Below are 27,944 nucleotides of genomic sequence, written 5' to 3'. Positions count from 1 at the left end.
TGTTCTATTTTTAGCCATGGCCGCCATCTTGGTTGGTTGGCGGGGTCATCGGACACATTTTTTAAACTAGATACTTGAATGATGATTGTGTTTAAGTTTGGGTGCATTTGGCCCAGTGGTTTCAGAGGAGAAGATTTTTGTAAAAGTTTACGGACGACGGACGCAGGACGACGGACGACGGACGCCAAGTGATGAGAAAAGCTCACTCGACCCTTTGGGTCAGGTGAGCTAAAAAGCTGAAAGAAAATGAACTAATCAGGAGAGTTTGGCAGTCAGATTGTCTGCTTTAAGGCTCTTCTTATCATGCTGGGATCATCATAATCCAAGTTAAACCACAGGTAATAATCATCTGTGATGAACATAAAAGAAGAATGCTATAAAATATTTTTTATCGTCGGTGGCTGTCTGCCATAATTGTTTTTAGCATATATAAGGCTGTTGGTTTCTCTTTTGAATTGTTTCACATTTGTCATCAACGACCTTTTATATCATACTATTGTATGTGTATTGCTCATTGTTTATATTGTTGAAGGCTGTTCAGTGACCAGTAGTTGTTCATATCTAAGGTCTTTGGTGGATAGTTGTCTCATTGGCAATTATACAATATCTCCTTGTTTTTATATAATCTATGTACATGTAAATGTGCACTTATAGAACATTCACCATACTATTTCCTCATCCCCAGGTAACTAGAAATTATGTGGAAGTTGAAAACACTCATTCTAAACCATAGACAGGCCTCACAAGTTGACAAAATGTTCATTCATTCACCTTAGTACTAGCTACACTTTGTAGGTTAACATTAGCTGAATCCGGTAGTCAAGTAGTCCTGCAAACATGCCATGTTTCTTAATCAAATGTAACTATAAATCCTTGGACATTACAAATGTTTGACAAATCAGGTGTATATCTAATCCTTTTGTATTGGTTTTAAAAAAACAAGCACTCATTCATTTTGATAATTTTATTAAAAATACTTCAGATCAAAAACTTTTCTTTACCAAACTTGACCCAAATATTTATGTATAACAAACTATTGTCATTAACTTCACCAAATATATTTTTCTACAATTAATAGAACATGACTGAGAAAATTTAGAATTATACAGAGCAATTCAGATTTCAACTACATGAAAGAAACAAGTCAGATTGAACTTTTAAAATTCAATAATCAAGCTGAACCATCTTTGCTAGTAAAAAATTATGATGTACTTATAACACCTAGCCATAGAGTACAGTTTAAATTAGGCAACAGTATAAGACCTCATAGATCCTTCACGAACAAAATTATAACCAACTACTTCAGAAACCTATTCTATTCTCTGTTGTAGTTTAATTGCACAGATGCTGTTTTTGAGAACACAATTTCATTATCATCAATATATTTACAAATATAACATATAAATATCAGCTACCAAAATAAAATTTTGGGAGTCTAAGCAAGGCAAAAAAATGTTAAACCTAAACCTTGTTAAATCTTACATCTGTGTCCCACTTAATGATGTTTTTTTTTCAAAAGCTTCTTACATGCATATTGAAATTAATAACATAAACTGTTGACACAAAGATATGTCTCGTCTGTCGGCCAAAAATTTAGAAAAAGACAATCTGATGTACAGCAACATTGCTAATTAATTCAAAGTCGCTGAACCAACTAGTGGGAATGGCCTTGAAACAGTTGACCAACTGAGGTGTACATACAGCAATGTAACTTTATAGAAAATATTGTCTATTGTAAGTAGTTCCTATCAAACTAACTTAATAAAAAAACTTAACAGTGAAACTTGTTACTTGATTGAGTCATTGGACCATGACCTAGGGGGCAGGGTCTTGAAATAGTCCTCAAACTGATATGTACTGATAGTAATGCAACTTCATAGAAAATATCATTAATCTATCGCAAGTAGTTCATATCAAACTAACTTGAGCAGAAAACTTATCATTGAAAATTGCTAATTAATTGAAAGTCACTGAACCATAGCCTAGGGGGCAGGGCCTCAAAATAGTTGTCAAACTGATATGTAACTGATAGCAATGCAACTTCACACAAAATATCATTGATCTATCACCAGTAGTACCTATCAATCTAACTTAAGCAGAAAACTTAACATTTAAAATTGCTAATTAATTCAAAGTCACTGCCTAAGTCATGGCCTCAAAATTGTTGTCAAACTGATATGTACCGGTACTGATAGTAATGCATCTTCATACAAAATATCAATGATCTATCACAAGTAGTTCCATCAAACTAACTTAAGCAGAAAACTTAGTAATTGTTGACTCTGGAGCCGTCGCTGTCACACCAGAGGCAATCCCTGTGTCTTACTTTCTGCAACTTTCGTCGCAGGCAACAATAAACCATAGTCGTTAAATTGTGTTACTGAATACTTTGATCTAGTTTTAAGATGTGTTTGTGTTTAGACACATTTAATGTATAAAGCTAAAAAGAGCATTATAAAAGTTTGGCACAATAAATGATACATAAAAGTAACATTATCTGTCGACAAATGTCATAAAAATAAAAGACAAAAATAAAAATACAGAAATACTATAGCAAAAGATAAATAACAATACAGCTTATTTTTATGGCAACTTAACACTAGTTAAAATATTTCATGAATGTAACCAAAAATCACAATAAAATATGTTAAAGATACTGAGATTCATACTATTTTTTTTTTAAACCCAAGCAAAAAATAAGTTGATAAACAAAGATACATACAATAATATTTTTACAAAGTAAGTCTAACAAGTTGGGATGACATGGGACATTATTGTCTAGCTAACAAAAATATAAACAAAATCAAGTGATTGGTAAACACACACACAGTTGAAGTATTACCAATTATAGAAATGTTTTGAACAAATTTACTGAAAAACACCTCAAGATAAACAAGTCATATTGAATATAAAATATAAGCTATTGCTTTTGAAAAAATGAACAGCCATCAGTTTGTGCAAATACTTGGAGAGTGCTAAATGTTAACAGACCGGCAAAGAGGAATATGGGGTGAATGAAAATGAGACATTGTCTGTTTGAAAGTTGAAACATTTAAATTGTTTTTGTATATTCTTTGGAAAATTATGGTAGCTAGACATTCTTATCTTAAGCATTATAATCTTTGAATTATTTGCCAAAAGTAGTTTTTTCCATACTGTTTTTTGCAGTGAAAAAAGTTAGTTACTTTCAGTAAAAACAAATACCAACAGTTTTGATATCCATGATGGCTGCCACAATTTTAGATCCCCTAAACATATTGAAAGTAAATCATAACGAATTTTACATTTATATGTATTGTTTAGGCTACTTATATTTAATATAAATGTAAGTTGTGTTTAATGTGTTAAGTAAAAATGTTGAAAAACGTTCTCTAAAGTAATTTTTATTCAAATGATATTTCAGCTGTGTTTTTGTTTTAACATCATTTGTGTGTACTTGTGTCCTATAATTTATCATTCAAGAACAAAGTTTGGATTAAATTCCTTTTTCTTGAAAAAGATCAAAATATCCTAACACAAATAAGAAAATAATTATAAACATATCAAAGGCCATCACATATGAAAAATACATATAAAAAATAGTGATATATGTAATGATATGCTTGAACAATCACAAAAATACAAGGACGGATTCTTGGAGCTTACATACAAACAGACAGAAATACTTTTAAATAACACACAAGTCTAACAAAGCAGTTTTAGTTTCAAAAGATTTTTTTTTAATATAAGGTCATTGGTTTTTCTTCTTCTTTACATGTATAAAATTTTGATTTCTTTTCATAATCAAAAGAAAATGTTCTTACAAATAAGACCCCAGAAGGCACTTTTATCAAAATTTGATGGGTGTTGGTTATTTTAGACAAAAAGCCTAAACAAATATATGAAATAATCAATTAAAAATTTTATGCATGGCAGGGTTGTATAAAAAGTGCTTTCCGACCCCATACATTTATTTCTGGCTTCAGCAAAAAATTTGCCCTCAGGAAAAATTCGTTCAAAAACTGATAATTTTTTTTTTGTATTGTCTAAATACACTTGTTTTTTTGGAGGTAGAATGTTCATGTTGGATATGTCTTCACTTTATTGCTACCATTTAGTTGTTGTTTGTTGAAACCTAAGTTAAAAACAATAACATTGCCATTCATCATAATAATTTAAGTTGTGATATCATCCCTAACAATTTACGTAAGTCATAAAAAGTACAGTGAAACCAGATCAAACTGAACCCTGAGTAATCTGAACATCCTTCTGATTGAACTCACTTAAAACAAAACAAAAATAAAATCTTCATGTTATTTAATCTTTTCTGTTCAGACAAGTTTCACTCTGTATCATATATCTCATAACATTTAAACAATACTGGAGAGGGGCACAAGTTACAGCACTATGCAAATAAATAACATATTTCTTTATATCATTAACTTTTGCTTAAATCTACAAGGGCCATTTTTTATAAACAATTTAACTCTACCTATTGCTCAGTTACTGTTTAAGGCACCACATAACATATTGCTATTTTCAAATATATTTTATAACTTGAAATTACTGAAAATCATCAAACCTTTTTAAAAACTGTTTAATAAAAGAAGTATTTTCGATTTATTTACCTGAGTCATAATCTTTCAAACTGGAAAATCAATTTAGGACTTTGGAAGGAATCTAAATATTCTGAATATCATTTCTTTACTTCCTGGCAGAGTGTTTTCATTGAGTAAAATTTATTTTTAATCTTTAGAAATATAAAAATAGAAACAACCATTCAATAAAGTTTTTTTTACATCAGATATATAAATAGTAATATTGTCAATATACTGAAAAATAATCCATTATCCCAAGTACACCTATATATACAATCTCATACATTAACTGATGAATGCAATAGATATGGACTAAAGAATTATTTTTAAATGAATTAATAGGTGCCTTTATTATTAGTGCAGAGTTATAGCTAATATATCTTCTTTTTTTACTTCATGTACTGTGGGTTAATTCATTTTCATGGATTCAGAAAAAAATTGCACGGTACCGAATATTTGATTTTGCGGTTTTCCAAAGTCAGCATGCAAGCCTATAGAAAAGTTTTACTTTGTTTAACAGTTGTTTTTTTTTTATAGAAATTACTTTGAATTATTCAATTTATATTATTTGCGATTTAAGTGCAAAACATGGAAGAAAATTTAAATTCTACTACCTGCAAAGTTTTCTGAAGTTGGATAACAATCTCAGTCGAAACAATGTATGAATCCACAGTATTCTAAATATGTGCCTTAAACATTTAATACATATATACTTGATATGTCATCCAAGCTACAAGCTTTGGTCCATCAGGTCTATATAGTTTTTCAGATATTCTAAGAGTCAAACACCTTCTTATAAATTTTAGACAAAATTTACATTAATATAGCTTTAGAAATCACACAGTTACAATCATGACAATTTCTTATATATCAAAAACATATTGGGTTGTATCAGTAAGAATTTGTCTCTTTCTCTTGTAACAATTGTCAAACATTCATACTAAACCATCTCTCTCACATTCACACATGTTCCATAGTACCAAAAGCAGCTAGGCTTTATCCATCAAATCTAATAAATCATCATTGTCGTTGGAGGATCCTTCGTTTACTGCTAATTCTCCCATAATTCTACTTAATTCATCATTCTTTTGTTTCTGAAATGTTACAAAAATTTTTTACAAATCTAAATAATATGCAGTATTATAAAAAAAATCGTAAGGGTTCCACGGAACCCAGTGTCTCGCCTACTTTTGCTGTTAATCGCAGGCTCAACAAAAATGAGGAAGAAAATTAATAAAAATATTCCTCTCTATACTATCTTTTGATTGTTAGTAGCTTCTGTCCAAGTTTGGTAAAAATCCAGGATAGTTTATGAATCTAATAAATGTTTTAAAAACTTAAACTGCAGACTGTATGTAATGTTAACTGGAAGAAAAACTAAGTCCATTTATAAGTAAAATAAGGAAAAAATGGAATTAAATTTTAACAAAATTTCCTTCTAGATACTAGCTTTTAATCATAAACAAGCTTCTGTCCAAGTTTGGTACAAATCCAAGATAGCTTAAGAAAGTTGTTAAAATTTTAAAAACTTTAACCACAGAGTGAATGTAATGTTTCCTGGCAGAAAAACTAAGTCCATTTATAAGTAAAATACGGAAAAAATGTAATTTTTTTTTACAAAATAAATTTACTTTTGGATATTATCTTATGATCATAAACAAGCTTCTGTCCAAGTTTGGTAGAAATCCAGGATAGTTTAAGAAAGTTATTAAAATTTCAAAAACTTTAACCATAGAGTGAATATTTTTTTTTATTAAAATTTCAAAAACTTTAACCACAGAGTGAATATTTGTGGACACTGATGACGACGATGGAATGTAGGATCGATATGTCTCGCTTTTTCAACAAAAGTCGAAGGCTCGACAAAAATGCACACAAAGTTTTATACTTTTTTTATCATGCAATCATAGGTGTGAGGTTATGTCAGAGGACAAATATATTTAATAAAGAAAAGGTTGCTCAGATAGATAATTAGGATTCGGATATTTAACAACAAAAGTATTTCAACAGTTTTTTTCTTAATAAAAGTCAACAGTTCACATTTACAAATGCACAGCCAGACTAGTTATTTAAGCAAAGATACATGCTTATTTATCATGCTCTGTGGTAAGAAGAAGCCGCAAGTAAAATAAAATTAAACAAACAAAAAAACTGCACCAAAATAAATTCTGTACACACAGATATTGTGAAAGTGCAACACATCTATTTCATGGAGTATAAGAACAACTATTTACCACATCTTTAGTTACTTGTAACTTCAGAGATTAGTTAAAGCAAAAATATGGCACAAATTAAGTTGTTAAATACAAAAGTATATGAAATACTGGTAAATGTATCTTCATAATACCTACTGAAACAAACTTATGCATTCTTTTAATATAAGTAAAAGTTTGTCTCAAAACATTTTCTACTAAAAATGTAACTGCCAATCAAAACTGCAGAAAAGATCTCTAATATAGTTGTGCAATAAACTTTTTTTTGCCATTCTAACTTGAAGAAATAAGTGATGATTCAAGACATCTATTTAAACATTCACTAATGCTAAAAGGAATTGCTTTACCAAGTAATTGCTTGCTTGATAATTGGGAATTGATTTCTATGCATTCATATCAAATTTTAATGCCATTATTTTCTTGGTGGATTAAAGTAGAGTTCAAAGATAAACTCCCAACCTCTTGTGAGTAACTTACAGAATCTTATTACCTAGATTATGTGTACCTTTTCAATCTTAAACAAGAATGTGTCCATAGTACATGGATGCCCCACTCGCACTATCATTTTCTATGTTCAGTGGACCGTGAAATTGGGGTCAAAACTCTAATTTGGCATTAAAATTAGAAAGATAATGTCATAGGGTTCATGTGTACTAAGTTTCAAGTTGATTGGACTTCAACTTCATCAAAAACTACCTTGACTAAAAACTTTAACCTGCCCACTCACACTATCATTTTCTATGTTCAGTGGACCGTGAAATTGCAGTCAAAACTCTAATTTGGCATTTAAATTAAAAAGATCATATCATAAGGAACATGTGTACTAAGTTTCAAGTTGATTGGACTTCAACTTCATCAAAAACTTGAACCTGAAGTGACCAAAAACTCTAAGCTGAAGCGGGATAGACGGACGAACGGCCGGATGGAAGAACGGACACACTGACCTAAAAACATAATGTCACTAGGTGGGGCATAAAAAGACGAAGCCAAGCTTGACCCCTATTACAGTTGTGCAAAGGTGAATAATCTATAAAAATATGACCAATTATCCAGACCACACAGCCTCATCAAATGAATATTTTATATCTTAAACGAACCAGTGAGGGAAAAACAATATTTGACTATATTACAAAACACTATTTCTGAATAATACCTTGGAAGCATCTATTTTGACTACTTTAGATTCAGCTAATTCTATAGGCTTCATTAATGCAGCTTCAGCTTGTCTGTAAATAAATAATACAAATATTGGCAAACTTTTAAATAGATTAAAATTTAAAATAAAAATATATTGGTAAGCTGTTGTTACATATTTGTGTACATATTTTTAACTATTGGCTCGAAAGTTGTTTTTTGTGGTACACAGATTGAAAAAAAAAAAATCTAGGGTTTTTACATGAAAAAAAACTTTTGCTAGTAAAGCTGACCTTGACATATAAAATCTTAATGATCAAGAATGTCTTTCCATCACAATAACCTATATTTGTGTACATCTAAAGATTAATATAACAATATACAGTTTAAAAGAGATAAAATAGATTAATTAATTTAATGGCTGCTCAATGTTCAGCTGCAAATTTATTCCTAAATGCCAGCAGCAAATACCAATCACTAATTCTTTTGGTTGAATTTTCCAGGGAATTGAATCCATGACCTCCACAACACCAGACGAGCCTGAAACAAAACTGCAGAAGAAGTTCAAAGGAAGAAGTTAGTTTTGTGAGAGACAAGGATATGGATTAATTTCAATGCAACCCTAGACTTTGCTTTCAAAGGGTATTCTCATCGACACATTATGACATAACATTATCTCAATATCATTTCAGTCAGTTAAATCAAAACCTTACTCTTCTTCTTTGTCTGTTTTAAATAAATTCAATCTGATTTCTGATTTATTACTTGCTGTTTTACTTCCTATCAGTTGTGATAATAAATCTAATTGGGCTTTGGCTAAAGGATCAGGTGTACTGGATTCCTATAAAAAATAAAGTTACATTATTATAATTATAATATTTTTTTTCATTAGAAGTAAAGCTATAATTCAGAAAAAAATATTTACCAGAGAGAACAATCTGATCAAAATACAAATCATGTGTCTAAGCTTTGCTTACAAGTAATAATCTGACAAAACCAGAGGATCCCGAAAGGTATGTAAAACAGCACTCTCAGATCCTTGTAAGCAAAGCTTGAAAAAACAGGATCTGTATTTTTCAGATTAGAGAGAAGCGAATGCTTTTTTATTTACTTAATTATGAATCAATATGCAGTCCTCTTAATAAGTTTACTGAAGCTTGATTTTAAATGAAAAATAAGTAATTTGAATGAAGAAGGTAGTTCATTAATTCTAAAAGTAACCAAATTCTGTTATAAATGCAAAAACATTGTAATATTGACCGGATGAAACTTTAAGGCTGAAAGATATCAAATTTAAAAACTTGGAATCAAACCAATGAAGCCATGTGAGTTATGTTTTCCATTTCTAACAATACTCACTATATCTGAACTGGTTGTTGTTCTTGTCGACCCTGTCGTTTCTACTGTTCGTGATACAGAATACCTAAATAAAAAATATAGCTTGGTAAAAAAAAAAATAATTGCCTATAAAAAATTTATCAAAAATCCCTTTAATGCTTCATTCTTTAATTCACTTTTTCAATTATTTTAGTATAAAAATTTGTAAGGGTTCTGCGGAACCCGGTGTCTTGCCTATTTTTGCTGTTAATCGCAGGCTCAACAAAAATGAGGAAAAAAATTAATAAAAATATTCCTCTCGATACTATCTTTTGATTGTAAGAAGCTTCTGTTCAAGTTTGGTAAAAATCAAGGAAAGTTTATGAATCTAATAAATGTTGCAGGCTGTATGTTATGTTAACTGGAAGAAAAACTGAGTCCATTTATAGGTAAAATACGAAAAAACAGGTACAAAATTTTAACAGAATTTCCTTCTGGATACTATATCTTATGATCATAAACAAGCTTCTGTCCAAGTTTGGTAGAAATCCAGGATAGTTTAAGAAAGTTATTAAAGTTTCAAAAACTTTAACCACAGAGTGAATGTAATGTTTCCTGGCAGAAAAACTAAGTCCATTTATAAGTAAAATACGGAAAAACCAGAATTTTATTTTTTTAAATTTACTAATGGATACTATCTTATGATCATAAACAAGCCTCTGTCCAAGTTTGGTAGAAATCCAGGTTAGTTTAAGAAAGTTATTAAAATTTCAAAAACTTTAACCACAGAGTGAATATTTGTGGACGCCGCCGCTGCCGACAACGATGGAATGTAGGATCGCTATGTCTCGCTTTTTCGACAAAAGTAGAAGGCTTGACAAAAAGGAAAAGTAATTTGTTTCCAACAAAGACAGTTCATACATACTATCTGTACAAAGAACTTCAAACAAAATATGCTTTAATCAATAATTTTTTCAGTAAAAACAGTTATAACTTTGAAAATTTTGAACTCTGCAAACAAAGGTTTCAATGCAACAAACTTAACTTAATATGAGGCCAACATTGAAAAATTGTTTCTTTCCTCAAACCTGGTGACCTTTTCAAATAAATTGTCATTTTCATGTTTTCTGTCATTGTTTAACAGTTCTGACAGCTGTATATTCAAGTGGAATTAATTCATATATTCTGCTTTATCAATAAAATGTTTGCAAAACTGATCTTAGAAAGCATTTGGCTACCATTCTGTGCAGTGTGCAGGTATAAATCTTCCTTTATCAGAACATTCTTTGCTCAATAATCAATAGAGGAAAAAATATATACAATAAAACTGATTTTTCAAGGTGTGTCAGAATTGGGGAAACAAACAATATTTCATTTTTATGTCTGACTTACAAAATGAACTAAAACAACCATAAAATAACTTATATAGTAAGAAATCAGATAAACATTTGTCAAACACTTACTCACTAAAATTAAAAGAACCTGTCATCCTTGAATATATTAATTATATTTGAATAAATTTCTGTTGTAAACAATTCAAACAGATTCATTTGTATTAAAAATAAATTATTCATATGATTACTGTTTTTACCTCTGACAACAAAATTGTGCTTCAAATAGAAAAACTCTCTCCTTGCCCATTAGAACTATATATCCTATAGATATGTAGTTTTTTTATCCCAATAAAACTGTAGACCTTATAGATATTTGTTGTTGAAAAAATTGTTCATCATAGATTTATTTTTTTTTGTTTTTTGTTTTTTTGGCTGAAAAAAATATATAGAATAATTGTATTTTTGATTTTTGATACCGACTTTATCAGCAACCTTGCAAGGGTGAGCTGATATTCGAGCTGATGAAGTCAGTATAAAAAAAATAAGTTGCCATTATTCCGATAAAACAATTTTTTTTTTTATTAGAGAAAATGAAATAGAATGAAGTAATGGTAAGTATTTTTATGTGAAGAAAACAGTGTGATAGTTGTTTGGTTGCATGTTTGAGGTCAAGTGCATTTCGTTGATAAATTGACGATAAATTACATATTGATATATTTTTGTACTAAAAAACTGCACATTACAAAAAAATATTTTTTGTTTTGCTCACTTAAACTATATCATATACTTATTTGCTCAAAGAAACCAATTGGTCAAATCTTTGTCCTTTTATCTTTTATGGCTAGTTGTCTTATTGGCAATCCAACCACATTTCCTTATTTTCATACATGTCATATACATTTAATCTTATTTATCGAGAGAAGTGCATATCAAGCTGATTTTTTGCTGCGCAACAAACTGTAAATCATATAGTATGTTTTTTGTTTTGTTCAATAGAACTCCACTTTAAAAATTCCCTTCTTCATTCAATAAAACTCTTGATCAAATATATTTACTTTTCTTTAATCAAACTCATTATCAATTCCTATAGTTAAATTCTTTTTGCTGAATTAAACTACTGGTATACTGTTTTATTGTATCTTTGGCAAAATAAATGTATAGCACATCTAGCTAACGTTATACTTGAAGCTTTGTTGTATTTCTAATCAGAGAACTTACAACATTAACTTACATATTTGTTCCTAATTTTGTAACTCTACTGCCTTTCATGTCAAATGACCCTTCACCTTGTGACCCTTGATATGATCCTCCAGGGGTGAACTGTAATGTTTTAATTTCATTGCCATTTTCATTATAATAACTGAAAAAAGAACAAAATAATCAAGTTTGAAACTGTGAACTTATGACATGTTTTAAAATTTTAAATGGTATTTTAATTCATTATAATTGACTTGAACTTCTAATAAATCATATGAATTTATTCATAGTCAATCTATATGCTTTACATTTATATTTCATTGTATTTCATGAGGGCCTCAGGGAAGATTAGTTTTATAGCTAACTGTGTAACCCTCTTTAAATAAAGAATTATTATTATTATTATTATTATCATTACATTGAATAAAAAGCAATAAATCCATTGTAAAAACAGAAATACTACAACGCCAAGTATCAGATCTGAAAATCGTTATGCTAAATCCTTGATATTTGACTTCAGATGCTAGCAAAAATGAAGCTATATTCTCCAATGCTATCTTTATTAATGTTTAAACTGGACCTTCATCTCAGACTTGACCTTAGAAAGGAATGTTATTGGACACCAACTTAAAAGAAGGAAACCACTCTTACCAAATAAAACATTGTTAAATAAAAAATTGTTTTTGACAAAATAACGTACAAATGAAGTTCAGATGAAAGAGGAAAATTACATCTCTTTTGATATATGACCTTGAAATCTCTTTGTTACTCCCTGTCTTTGCAAATAAATATTTATCTTCTCAGAACTGTGTATATAAGCTGATGTTAAATCCTTTGCTCTTTATTGTGTTTACAATATTCTGATATAAGACTATGACTTTTGACCATGTGAATCAATAGGGATCCTTTTCTTTGTGATTCTTTAAACTTAGTTTAATGACAATTGACAGTCATTTGATGAGTAATTGTTGCCATACTAAGTCTGGCCTTAACAAATTTTTTTATGGTTACAATGTGTTCCATACTTAATATTCCTTTGCCACATATGAACCATTCAATTCACTATTTGAGTATGTCTTTATTTGTTGTATTTTAGCAATAAAAATTTCCCCTGATGAGTTTTGATTTCATTTGTATCTCTTTTTTTTTTAAATTTGATAGGACTGAGTAAAATGACATAATTGTACAAACCGTATAAGACCAGGAGTTTCTGTTCCATGAGGTAAACTTCCTGCTGTTGGTAAAACAAATCTACCATTACTATTTTGCACTTTGTCTTTAAGAAAAATTGATACCTAAAATAGAAAGAAGGGAAAAAGAATTATTTATAACATCATGTGGCAACTGCATGGTCAGGAATAAGTGATATCCTACAGTCAAAGAAATACTTCTCACCATCAAAGCCATAATGCCATAATGGCATGTTATTGGAGAAACTTGTCTACACAAACTCCAGAGTCAAAATAATTGTAGGTAAGCCTAGAGCTCATACAAACATCCATCCACTCCCCCCCCCCCCCCAAAAAAAAAAAAACTCAACCCAAAAAACTATAATTCTTTTCAGATGTAAATATTTGAATACCAATTTATATCTTCCTTATGAGACCTGAATGAGGATAGCTGGTAACTTGACTATTTTTCTTTATTCATACTGTTATATAACTGCTTGCTAATTTTTCAATCATTGTTTGGGAGTAGAAAAGTGTATTGCAGAATATGCCCCCCCAAAAAAGGGGAATTCCTGCACATTGCTCCAAAAATAGCACAGCCTGTAGGCTTCACAACTGTCAATTTCTTGAAGAGACTTCATATTGTTGAAAAGTATATTGAAAAGGGCAAATCTTTTAAAAATTATCTTCTTAGCTGTCAGATTCCTGTTTTCAACACTGATCTCCAACTATCTTATTCCTTTAGAAACCTAGTGCTGAAACAAAATTATATATCTAGTATAGGCCCTATAACATATAATGTTATATCATAGTAACAGAGTTGTGCCAGCTAAGATTTAAATCAATATAGTTGTTTTTGAGACATGGATTGAGTTATATTCTATGAATTAGAGATGAACAAACTTGAATACACCATTTCACCTCCTGCAGGTCTCCTCTATATCTTCTCATATATTCATGGATACCTGGCACAATGGCTAGAAGTACTCTTCAACATGCATCATTATTTACCTTTAACTTCTTATAATTCATCATATTTTGTGTTACCTACTGTCCATTTTTCTAACACAAAATGAATACTTTATTCTAAAAAAAACATGTATTATTCAGACAGAGGAAAATCAATGGAAATTTAAATTTGATATACTTTCTGAATAGATTAAAAATAGATCAATAAATGTTTAAATTTTAACTGACAAATTAAAATAATCCTTTAAACCTATCTAAACATTCATACAGAGGTGCTTTAACTGGCACTGATTTAAGGCTATTTAGATATGCTTTTTTCAAATGTTGTATTTTGTGATATTTTCAATTTATAGAAATCAATTGCGTACAAGTCAAGCTACTTTTTTTTTCAATTTTGGAAAAAAATTGATAATTTTAATTGTCTTTCAAGTTGTTTATGCATTAAGTAATCAACGTATAAAGAAAGTTTCTCTATCATATCAACAAGCATTTAATTGTTGTAAAACTTGTGTCTCATCCTTTCATATTGTTTATGAACAATAAAATATGTTTAAACTAACTACCAACAAGGACTGCTTGTGAAAAAATATTTGTGTGTTATACAAACATTAAATAGATCCGATGTGTAAGAAAACACTTGTTTGTTACCATGATCACAAAATATTTCAAGGGTTTTAAACAATGTATCTATAGATTGCACTAAGCCTTGAACGTAGAGATAAAATTCAAAATACTGCAATTTTTCAATTATGTTATGTTAACTATGGGGTCAGGTACCAATATCCCCTCTGAAACCATTAGCAAGACACAGGCTTTTTTAAAATATTGCATTACTCGTAACAATATAAAAATAGCACATGTATAATAGATTACTATAACTGTTGACAGTTTGAATAATGCTGAATTTAAGATTTCTAAATACACTGTACCTATATAAATGATTATTTTTGGCCTGCACAGTATACTAAATTCAATTGCTGGATGGAAGAGTTAAATTTTCCAATCTGATACATATAATCACATGCATTCTTATTTCAACAAGAGTCCACACGCTTAAATGTCTCACCTGCTTTACTGACCATTGATTTTATGCTGATAGTCCTAAATATAAAGTTTTTACTACAAGTATCACATAAACTTAACATGATCAAAGAAAATGAGGTCAAGGTCAGATAAACCAAGCAGAAATAAATGTACACCTTAAAATCATTCCATACACCAAATATAGTTGACCTATTGCTTATAGCATACAAGAAGCAGACCAAACCATGAAAACTTTATATTGAGCAAAAAACCATGAAAATGAGGTCAAGGTCAGATGAACCCTGCCAGACAGACATATACACCTTACAATCATTACATGCTTTAAATATAGTTGACCTATTGCATATAGTATCTAAGAAACAAACAAACTTTACCAAGAAAACTTAACATTGACCAATGAACCATGAAAATGAGGTCAAGGTCAGATGATAACTGCCAGACAGACATATACACCTTACAAACATTCCATACATCCGATATAGTTGACCTATTGCTCATAGTTTAAGAAAAACAGACCAAAACACAAAACTATACATTGAGCAATGAACCATAAAAATGAGGTCAAGGTCAAATAAAACCTGCCAGACTGACATGTACATCGTAATATATTTTCATACACCAAATATAGTTAACCTATTGCATACAGTATTAGAATAAACTGTTAACACAGAGATATGTCTTGCCTATTTGTTATTTTGATAATGCAAATGTTGAAATTAAAATAGCAATACTTTAACATGTAAGTTATGCAAATATTCAAAGTCAATGAACCATGACTGAAGGTACAGGGCTACACAATCTCCATGGAAATGAAATGTGCCAATGCTAATACAACTGCATACCAAATACCATTGACTTTTCATAAGCCATTCCGTTTAAACAAACCTAAACACAATCATTAACTTGTAAAAAATGTAAAAATTTCAAAGTCAATGAACCATAATGAGGAGGTGGGGTTATATACTCTCCATGGAAATGAAACTTGCAAATGCCAATACATTTGCATACCAAATATCATTGACTTAACATTAGTGGTTCATCTTAAATTGACCTAATCACAAACTAATACATGTAAACTAAACAAAAGTTTCAAAGTCAATAAACCATGACTGAGGGGGCGGGCCAAATAATCTCCATGGTAATGAGATGTGCCAATGCTAATACAACTGCATACAAAACATCATTGACCTACCACTAGTGGTGCCCCATAAACTGACCTAATCACAAACTAATACATGTAAACTAAGCAAAGTTTCAAAGTCAATAGACCATGACTGAGGGAGCGGGGTCAAATATTCTCCATGGTAATGAGATGTGCTAATGCTATTACAAAAAAAATATCATTGACCTACCACTAGTGGTTCACCATAAACTACACCTAATCACCAACTAATACATTGTTGACGCCACCGCCACTGCAAACAACGACAACAGACACAGCATACCTATGTCTCGATTTTGACTCTGTCAAGGCAAGACAAAAACTTAACTTTAACCATTGAACCATAAAATGAGGTCAAGGTCAGATGAAACCTGCCTATTGGACATGTACACCTTACAATCATTCCGTACACCAAATATAGTAGACCTATTGCTTATAGTATCTGAGATATGGACTTGACCACAAAAACTTAACCTTGTGCACTGATCCATGAAACGAGTTCGAGGTCAAGGAAAAACTGTCTGACAGGCATGAGGACCTTGCAAGGTAGGCACATACCAAATATAGTTATCCTTTTACTTATAAGAGAGAAATTAAGAATACTAAAAATCTTAACTTTTTTTTATAGTAGTCACTGAACCATAAAAAAGGGGCCAAGGACAATGGACATATGACAGACGGAAACTTCATAAATAAGGCATCTATATACAAAGTATGAAGGATCCAGGTCTTCTACTTTCTGAAATATTAAGCTTTTAAGAAGTTTGATAACGTCCCGCCGCCAGATCACTTTCCCTAAGTCTCGCTTTCTGAGATAGAAGACGCAAGCTGGACAATAAAAACTTTAAAATTTGACAGAGATGAAATAAAATTGGTAATATTCAGATAATTTTTAAGTGAATTTCATCTAAGTATTTTGGCAATTTTGAATATGAACAGCTCGCACTGAAATCAAAATACATCTACACGGTTGGAGAAAAAAATAGTAATATGTATCTGCAAGACTGGAAAGGTTCTATATATAGTTAGGCAGGAAGTCATCAGTGAATATCAAATCATTCAGTTAGTGCAATACAGGGCAAAAAAAAGAGTGCAATACAGGGCAAAAAAAGAGTGCAATACAGGGCAAAAAAAGACATATTTCTGTTTAACACCTTAAACAAAACAAAAATACAAAAATATTTTTGATTGTATCTTCTTGACCAACAGTCTGCAGCTTTGCTGGCTAATTAGATATTACTTAGTTGCATGAGCATAAATTTTTGTGTTCTGTAGACTGGTCTGCCATCTTTCTTGAAATTTAGAATTTGCAATTTTAAGATCTAAACTACTGCCTGGAGTCATATCATGATGTGTTAAGTTTGAAACTTGTTTCTTATTCAAATGGAAGTACCTCTTCTTTTTCTATTGTGTTATTTTGTAATTAATATTATCTCTACAAAGAATCAATATGCTTTTATGTTACTGGGATCAAGGAAAAAAAAAATAACCAAGTGATTGTAATATTGGTGATGTACATTTCTGTATGAAGTCAATATCTGATATCAATACAATTATCTCATACATTTCCTGTAAGACAACACCAATGAAATTAATAATTGTTAAGGCAAAGTTACTCGTTCATTTATTCTGGACACTGATTAGGCATAAAAATATCTCGAGCAATTATGACTAATGGGTTGAGACAGCACTGTAATCTTTAATTTGTGTGAAAGCATCCAATTTAATCCCAGAAAGCAATGCATAAAGAAATAGCGATAACTATATGTATGTTGTATTTGTGAAGTATTGAGTTTTGCAAATGAACTAAAAGCAATGTTTTTCATTGACCCATACATATCTAAATTACAAACCATGAATGAAAGTTCCTATTTAAAGATCAGTTTTTCACAATTTTCTTGAAAGGGCATCCATGAATAACAAAATTTTTTTCATCATGTAAAAATAAGTTGAACAACAGTTATTATTTCATTATATATAATACCAATGGCTATTTGACATTTCATTATATATAATACCAATGGCTATTTGACATTTCATTATATATATAATACCAATGGCTATTTGACATTTCATTATATATAATACCAATGGCTATTTGACATTTCATTATATATAATACCAATGGCTATTTGACATTTCATTATATATAATACCAATGATTATTTGACATTTCATTATATATAATACCAATGGCTATTTGACATTTCATTATATATAATACCAATGGCTATTTGACATTTTATTATATATAATACCAATGGCTATTCGACATTACAGTTCATGCTTTAGTGCAAATAGGGAATACATGCCAGGAAAAATATAATCAAATTGAAGAATTCCCAACTACTGTGGATTCATTATAATTCGTTGGATACCAATTTTCATGGGTTTCGTGGGTACAGGTGAACCACGAAATTAAATGTTTGTATGCAGACATTGATGAAACCACGAAATACAGTATCCACGAAAATGCAAGTTTTTCTGGATCCACGAAAAGTGATACCCACGAAAATAAATGAATCCACAGTATAGTATGTAAGAAGAAATCTAAGCATGAATATAAATCCAAAACAAGAACTGAATTCTCTATTTTATCAGTAACGTCTCAACCTTAAACTGCTTGTTTAGCATTTTAATCATATAGTTTAATAAGAGTGAAATATATAAAGGCCATATAATAAGAAAGAGTGAGGTATATATAGGCCATATAATGAGACAAAGTTGCTTGTTTCAATAATAAAAAGAAGGCCATGGGTCAAAGGAAGGAATAGAAAAGGCAAGTATGGTTATTAAAGATATTCATATCACAGCTTAAATAATAAAGACCTTATTGCAGGAAAAGTAAATATAGAGGTCCTAAACAACTGTATTTCTATAAATATTAGAAAATCTCAAGATCAAAACTCAACTAATTTCTATAAATCTAAGGACCCCAAGTTCTCAGTTCATTTACATTCCATAAATCTGAAGACCCAAGTTGCCAATCCTTTTCCTCTCTATAAATCTATGGACCCTCCATTTCCAATCCCTCTGTAAATCCATGGACCCTCCATTTCCCAATCTATCTTTTTTAATAGACCCCTACAGTTCCCTTTCCATTATCTTTATATACATCTAAGGAACCCAAGTATCCTAAATTTTCAATCCATTCTTCATTAATTCCCATTTCCTAACCATCATCCTATACATTTACTTTAAAATACAACTTCAAGCACCTTTATACACACAATGTCCTACACTACATCAATATTTTCAAAGTGAATGCAGTGAAGACCTTTAAACAACAATTGAAACAAGCAACTTAGTCACGATTGGGAAGGTTTTGAATTGCATATAGGCAATTAAATATCATAACTTGAAACAATTGAGATATAGCTTCATTCATAATTAATATGACACATTCAAGTACCTCTTCTGTCCAATCAGAGTTCAACTTAAGAAGGAAAGGTAATGTTATCACTGTATACAGTTAAAGTGGTTTTAAATACTATAAATGATTTATCATGTCTGAAGTAAGGCAGTCTAAACAAACTGGTTGAATATACCTAAAAATAATGCTACTGGTATCTTGTTTTGAAAATTAATTCCCTATGGCCTACTAAAACAAATTATAACTCAAGAAAGAAAGGACAAGGTGCCATAAGGTCAATTTTTAGGCACAATTAAACATCATGCATTAACCAGAAAAGACCCTGTTGAAGTTTCATATACTTCTGCAAAGGTTTGACAAAGTTGTTGATGTATGAAAAACTTGAAATTAATACAATATCTAAATGTTATCTGCTAAAAAAAATGAAAAACATTTATCAGTTAAACACAGAACAAAATTAAAACCTTGGCTGTATTTAAATGTTGACTGCCAAAAACTTAGTTCAACAATTAAAGTAATTTAAAAACAGATCACTGTTGGAAGTTAAAATTGCTCTAGTAGAACTCTATGTGTCAGATAATGCTACCTGCAACAACCTGTTTTACCTGAGCAACATTTCATTTCAACATCTAACTATTTTCAAAAATAGTTTGTAATGATTTTAATAAAATAGAAATAATGACTTGCAAGAAAATTGGTTGACACATGAATGATCCTATTTGGTATGGGTTTGCTAATTGTTGAAGGCCTTGTCCTATTGTCTTTATAGACAGTTGTCTCATTGGCAATCATTACAAATCTCTTTGCTTTTATCTGACAATAAAATCATTCTAACAAAAGACATTAAATAGCATTTTATACAAATTATCTTAACGATTCAGCATTGATTTTCAATTGTAGACAGTAAGCAAATTTAAATTGAGATTAGTACACCTTAGGGAAAATCAATCATAACTTCCATTTTCACATGTTATCTAATATTTGAAAATGTATACATCATCAGTTTGAGATGTATTCTTTTCAAATATTAATTTTTAAAAATTTTTAGCTAAAAGAATTCTTATTTGATTTCTTGTCTCCTGTGTTGTCTCGGTAATGAATCAATCAGGTAAAATTTATGGAACATTACCTGAATTTCAATGATTCAATCAATTCAAGGTAGAAGTCTGCTATACAAATATCATCAGAAATCCAAGGCAGCACATCTCCAGGGACATTTAATCATTGAAAATATTTCAAACAACGTAATTTTTGAATTATTAATTAATTAGTGAGCCTGATAGGATACTGTTGAATAACAACAAATGACAATGATAACTAAGTAATGAAACTATCAGCAAAGATGTACAGTAATAAGTTAAAAGTACTTACACAGTAATTAGTTAAAAGTACTTACACGGTAATAAGTTAAAAGTACTTACACGGTAAAAAGTTAAAAGTACTTACACGTATATGCATATCTTGGAAAAAATTAAGTAATGTTTGTCTAATCAGTTGATATTCTCCCATGCTTAATGATGCAAAACTCTGAAAATATATAGGACACAATGAAAGACACAGTAAAAAAGTCTTGTATTCGAAATAATACAGAAGCATTATAAGTGGGCAATAAAGGAAAAATAACACTCTCATATCAATAACTAAACATACCAAACTATAAGTTGCTGAATACGAAAGATTCATTTTTAAACATTTTTTCAAAATTTTTTTTACATAATGCTAAATATCTCTGACTTTTACATCCAATGGGAAATGGATAACAGTATTGTTGCTAACCATTCAGCAGTTCAGTGGCCATAACGGTTAAAAGTAATAGGGGGTGTTTAACGACCTGGACTACCCATGAGGGTCTCAAACGGTCAGCTCTTTCAGTCTTACTTATTTATACTCTACAAAGCAACTGACTCAGACATCATCAAACTTGTAAGACCTACATGTATCTAGGTACAAATCAGGTAAAATACATTTACCTTTTTGACTGGAATTTTCTCCAATAGTCAAGAATAGCATTTGATAAGACAATAATTGTCAATCTGTTTGACCAGAAATCAGTAATATTTGAGATGTTTAGCAATTGAACAAATGGAAAATGATAAATCATAGAGCAAACACTATCTTGGGGTTCTAACTGAAGTAACATCTGGTAAAGACTGCAATAAGCATGATGGTATTAAACTAGACGATTAAGAATCTAAAGGGTTATGTGTAATTTCATTGTTTTTACACCAAAATAAAAATTATGTTGTCATTGGTTGAATATCAATTCTTTAAGAGGCTTGTCACCATCACAATATTTTGGTATACAGTTTCAAAAATGTTATACAGACTGCATTTGATAAGTTTCATGGAAATAGTCTAAAGGAAAGATATCTTTACATGAAAATTATACTTACTTCCATTAATAACCTATATACATGATCTAACTGTTGTCTTATTTCTGCAGCATCACCAACAAAATTTCTCATGGCATCCAGATGATTCAGTGTAACTAATATTATATCTCTAGGTTTAAGGCACATGGATACTTGGTATTTAAAGGCCATTGTCATTAAATCATAAAGCTAGGGAAAAAAGTCAATGTCTGAATTAGTAGAAATTAAAAAAAATATCTGGTCATATCATGCTTTCTTACTGTATTGAAAATGATCAGTATTAAAATTCATTCTTATGTTCTATTTGTAGTAACAGTAACCCTTGCTGGTTGGGCAGCAAAGATTGCCAAACATACCTTTTAAGGTAGTATGGGAGTATAAAGTTAAAGAATTGTTATAAATTGAAACAATAAAATCTATATTGTACTGCTTTCAAAAATTAAAGACTGAAGGGTAACTTTGCTTGTTTTCAACCTACAAGCTGTGCAACATTCTCATATTGTGTCAGGACTATACAAGACAAAAAGCACTATTGTGTTTATTTGTAAAAAATGTTATTCCACGAAATTCTTCCTATAAATGAAAATTTCCATAAATTAATTGTATTTTCACATTAACATTTGCTAATTTCAGCAAACATCTGGAATTATCATTTTGGTCATGATGTGTCAATACTCCCATACTACATTAGTAGATTGATTAATTGATTATTGATTGATGTCTTATCAGCACCAAACAGCTTCATCATGAAAATATCATAAGAAAACCTTCTGTAAATGATTTAATTCAACTTCCCTCCTAATAAGTCTAGTTGTTTAATTTAGTTTTCATGAAGTATTACATGTTTATTAAACAATTGCAACTACAAAGAATACAATGTACCAAGCAAGGTTTCTTGAAATGGGACTTATATATATATATATATATATATATATATATACAAATCTAAATTGAAATCAATATATATACAAGTCTAAATTGAAAACAAAGTTCAAACCAATGATTGCGTTGGATAAAAACCGCAATTTTAATATGTGTGCATGCAAAACAAATTTCTTGGTAGAGGGGTCTAAATACAGCACAAACAACATTTTCCAAAAGACCAAAAAGGTGAGAGAATATATTCTAACAAATATATATATATATATGAGTTCGAATCCCGGCCAGGGAAGAACAAAAAATTTGCTTCCGCAAATTTACAGATCTAACATTGTTGGGCTGTTGTTTAGACGAATAATATATATGATAATATATGCATAGTAAGTCTGGTAAACAGTTATTGTAAGTCGATGTTTCAAACTGACCTTGTCCATACTGGCAGCATTAAGCCTCATAATGGAAGCATGGGCTAGTCTGTCAAACACTGTTCTCATGGCTTTCTTGGAATATAAAGGCTGAGGCTTAAATAATTCATCCATAAATCTTTTGTGAAACATTGTTGCAATAATATCATGCAGAACTGAAAAAAAAATTAATAGATTCAGAGATTTCACTTGTAGCCAACTCTAATGCTATATAAACTAAGCAATATTCTAAATAATGTTAAGCTGAAAAAAGTCAAAATAAAAAAGAAAACGGTTTTGGTTGTTGAAATCTCTGGTGTAGGTCTCACAATCCAATCAAATTATCTGACTGGTCCTTCTTGATTTAGTGTTGCGAATATACACATTATTATGAAATATGAAACAGATAATTGAAGATTAATTTTCAGAAAATAATCAGAATAGATCTTAAATTTTTCTTTGCATTTAAAAATTCTAATGATAATTCAGTTATACAAAGTTATTGTTTTCTACATAGTCTATCATGCATTTACTTTTTGTTTGATTTCTCCTAGGCAATTTACTTTAGTCTGATTTGGTCATCAAATTCTTAGAAATAATTCTTTTAAAATATTAAGTAAGATTGATCTGATCTGATCTTTGCTACAATTCAGACTCTTGCTATGGTTGTTAAGAACATTTAAAAAAAAATCAATTATTGAACATAACAAGACAAGTTGACTCACAAAAAAGGTAAAGTCTTTGAATGCTTACACTCGTTGATCTGCTGACAAATTTCAGGTAAAAATTTGTTGGCATTCCAGGAATAGTGTTTTTCTGCTTTGTATCGATCTGATGAGTTTAGACCTTTTCAACTGATTTTTATAGGGGGAGGGTTGGGCCTTCATACACATTTAACCCCGCCACATTCTATATGTGCCTGTCCCAAGTCAAGAGCATGTAGTTCAGTGGTTGTCTTTGGTTCATGTCTGTTATATTTGTTTTACGTAAATTGTTTTGTTATAAATAGGCCATTAGTTTTCTCAATTGATTTGTTTCATATTTTTTATGTCAGGGCCTTATATAGCCAACTACATGTATATGGTATGGGTTTTTCTCATTGTTGAAGGCCGTATGGTTGTCTATAATTGCTTACATCCACTTCATTTGAACATTGGTGGATAGTTGTCTCATTGGCAATCATACCACATCGCCTTTTTTTATATTAAAAGTACATTTGTAGTAAAAAAAAAAACAGTAACTAAAATGTTTGCAGGTAAGTTTAGTCTTCTAGTTAAGAGTTCAAGGTAATGTAACCATCTTTCTGTTAAGAGTTCAAGGTAATGTAACCATCTTTCTGTTAAGAGTTCAAGGTAATGTAGCCATCTTTCCGTGTGTTTTGAATGAATAAATACTTTGAAAGGATTGAAATACCACTTTATGTATTTCTTTTGTTGACAGCTCAGTGAAAGCTTTAATATATAAAAATCAATTACAAAAAATGAATTAAGGAATTATTTTTTATCAAATATTAGTTGACAATTTGCAAAGGATACATATCATATTTATTCGATCATGTAAATGTAGTACATGTAAGTGCCTTTTGTAGCTGAAGTAGCTCCATGAGGCAGAGGAGCTTTCAATCATTGTCTTGGCTTGTTGATATATAAATAAGTCCATGAAGCATTCAACCCTCCTTACCCTTGGACAGTTCTTGCCATGAATGAATAGAAAATTTATCATCTGTTCATACATTGTACAAAAAATGTACCTGAACTCTCTATTCTTAATTTATTATGACAGTCAACCATAGTTTCTTTTTAAAACATGCAATTAACAGTATCAGATGATTGTAGCCAGTTGTTTCACTTATATTTACTGTGTGCGACTGGAGTGGTCTATCATATGTCTGATCGGCTTTTGGTGGCAAACATTTCATCATACATTTTTGTCTTTTATGCATAAAATCAGCAAGTTGGTTTCCCTTTTTATTTTTTTACTCATTTTGTCATGCTAGGGTCTTTCATTGCTTACTGTAGTATGGTTTGGGTTTTGTTCATTGTCTAGGGTCATACAGTGCGATACATGTGTTTACAACTTCATCCTTTGGTCTCTGGTGGATAGTTGTCTCAATGGCAATTATAGCACATCTCCTTATTTTATATAGAATCAAATTGAGATAAGCAGGTTTTTCTAAAATGGTTGACCAGGATGCAGGAGAACTTGGTCTGGACTTCTACTGAAAAGAGGGTGTGTTCGTTAATGACTGAAATTTTGTGTTGCACCAGGTCATCTTCAAAAATCTCAAAGTTGTTGCAAGGATTCTATAACAGGCAACTGATGTGGCACTCTCTATGACATGTATATGTATATTCAGGACATCATATTTAACACCCCCATTCCAACAAGACATGGCTGTTTTTTTAAACATCCTGCAAACGGCAAAAGGATACCACCACAATCCTTAGCATTGTCTCACTTGTGTACAGTTAACCATATTCACATACCCAATCACCCTTGATTTCATTTTCATATGTAGGTTCCTTCTTGACAGATATAGCAATAATATCCATTTAGTCACCAATATCAATCATGACAAGTTTTCAAAAGTTAATACTGTCATGAAAATGTGAGCATAAAATTTTTTTAGGAACCTGCAATGTATTAACTGGTGGATCAGTAAGCATGGTAAGCTAACACACAACAAAGGATGTTTTAATATGGTTTTGATACAAGTATGGCCTTATCTTCTTTCTTGATGGGGTTTCTATTCAAAATTCAAGTTTCATAAAAACCTTAAATGAATAGAAAATATAATAACCAACTAAAATATAAAAAATAAAAAAATGATAGAATCAATGTTTAAAAAAACTTTTAACTTATGCAAACAAATACCTCTTGATATGCAGTTTCCATTACAAATAACTGTGATAAATGTAAATTACCAACATATACAATGATGTACATGTATGAAATGAAAAAATCATAAAAACTCAACCAATTTAATTCAACATACACATACTTAACGTACATGACATATTTGAAAAATTTTCCAAGTAGAGTGTGAAAGACTTAAAATTTTTGCTGATTCAAATTTGACCTTTTAATACAGATAGCATAGACCATTTGTAGACATATACATGTAGCTTTAATATATTTCAAGCATGCAACAGCTTAGTGGTTTAAACTATTTAATTACAAAGTTGTCCTTCATATGATACCTAGAGTAAACAGGTAAAACATTGATTGTTGGTTGCTAATAATGTCCAGTAGCAAATATTTCAAGCATGTTCTGCAGTTCAGGATGAGAATAAATTAACAATTAATACAATAGGTACATTGAAGGTACTGCATTAGAGGCTGTTCCTGATGAAATTCAGGGAAATTTGGAATGCCACTGGAAAATTTAGGTAAATATGATAGGGACAGAAATTTTGCCTTGCAGCAGACCACCTATGGACTCCTCAAAAATTTGTTGCAAGGGTTCTTAACATGCAGAGACCTGGAACTCTCTCGACTCGAGGCATCAGAATTAACGTCACCATTCTGATGACCTGGTTGCTTACCTGTACATCCTGCACAGCAAAACAAACAACCAACTTTGGCAAGGGTTTTAAGTCGCCGTTTAACGTTCATCATAACAAATGGACAAATATGGCCGTATTTTCACCCCAAAAACTACTCTGTGTACAGACTTACCTGTACAGTTTGAAAAGTTTTAAGGCCTGGCATCCACTAGATATATAAAATTTAAATGCATTTTGTGTTTCAGAAAGATGTAATCGTTTTTGGATTTTGATGGGCATTTTTTTTCCTTCCTGTAGAAGGTGTAAAAATAAACAAACACCTGAATTGCATTTGATACTGTCCACTCAGTTACTACCTTTAACTCATCTATAGATGTGTAAATATCTATTGTCTGTCTATTGTCTATGCCAATCAAGGACAATCAATGCAATACAAACCAGTTGTTACCTGAGAGGGAGCATCTCAAAGTTGTATCCCAACTTAGTTTATTTTTACACCTTCTGCAGGAACGAAAAAAAATGCCCATTAAAATCCAAAAAAGATTTTATCTTTCTGATATGCAAAATACATTTAACTTTTATATATCTAGTGGATGCCAGGCCTTAAAACTTTTCAAACTAAACAGGTAAGTCTGTACACAGAGTAGTTTTTGAGGTGAAAATACGGCCGTATTTGTCCATTTGTTATGATGAACCTTAAGGCAGGGGGGTTGACATTAAAGCTTGACAAACAACAAGACAGCGTGAGAGATTAAGTATTATACTATTAACCAGTTAACTGGTTAACAATAACATCTTGTCAATGTGCAGTTAAACTTGAAAATTTACACGACTAATTCCGCTGATCACCCACTGTTCTTTGCTGAAAGGTAATTATGTGGCACAAAACTGCCCAAACTTTTCAATATAAATTGGGTCTTGTCTGCTGGAGTGCTGCACCAGGACTTTAGCTTTACGTTTGTTAAAGCGTCTTACCTTTCTTCGCTTTCTCGTCTGCTATATTTTGTGCTCTAAGACGTTGATCAAGGATGTAAATCATTTCCCCTCCTAAATTTATGAACAATAAAGGCAATGTTTTACACGACATTTTTCTTGAAAGTGTCAAGAACCAGATCGAATCTGTCAGTGCTCGTTTATTAGAAGGTCAAGATTATTGTCAAGACGTTCGGAAGTTTGCAATGACTAAAAGTCAACACAACTTCGTAAGCTCGGACAAGATTTCCGCGTTACTTGGCAATGACCACTTCAGCAAAGATGTTTCTTTTTAAGTAAATTTTACTTTAAAGCATCTTTT

General features: G+C 30.7%; 1 protein-coding gene across 1 annotated transcript; it reads right to left on the bottom strand.

Moving 5' to 3' along the window:
• Positions 1-949: 949 nt before the first annotated feature.
• On the bottom strand, positions 950-27,807 carry LOC127725759 (protein OSCP1-like). The gene is made up of 10 exons (XM_052232987.1): positions 27,626-27,807; positions 23,166-23,320; positions 21,883-22,050; positions 20,936-21,016; positions 12,964-13,067; positions 11,807-11,935; positions 9,284-9,347; positions 8,638-8,765; positions 7,944-8,016; positions 950-5,671 (listed from the first exon to the last, which is right to left on the bottom strand). Exons 1-10 carry the CDS (start codon positions 27,735-27,737, stop codon positions 5,567-5,569), a joined length of 1,119 nt encoding a protein of 372 aa, XP_052088947.1. The 5' UTR covers positions 27,738-27,807; the 3' UTR covers positions 950-5,566.
• Between the last annotated feature and the right edge of the window lie 137 nt (positions 27,808-27,944).

This window comes from Mytilus californianus, unplaced genomic scaffold, assembly GCF_021869535.1.
Source record: "Mytilus californianus isolate M0D057914Y unplaced genomic scaffold, xbMytCali1.0.p SCAF_15, whole genome shotgun sequence".
NCBI lineage: Eukaryota > Metazoa > Mollusca > Bivalvia > Mytilida > Mytilidae > Mytilus > Mytilus californianus.
This window is presented reverse-complemented; position numbering and strand designations above follow the sequence as displayed.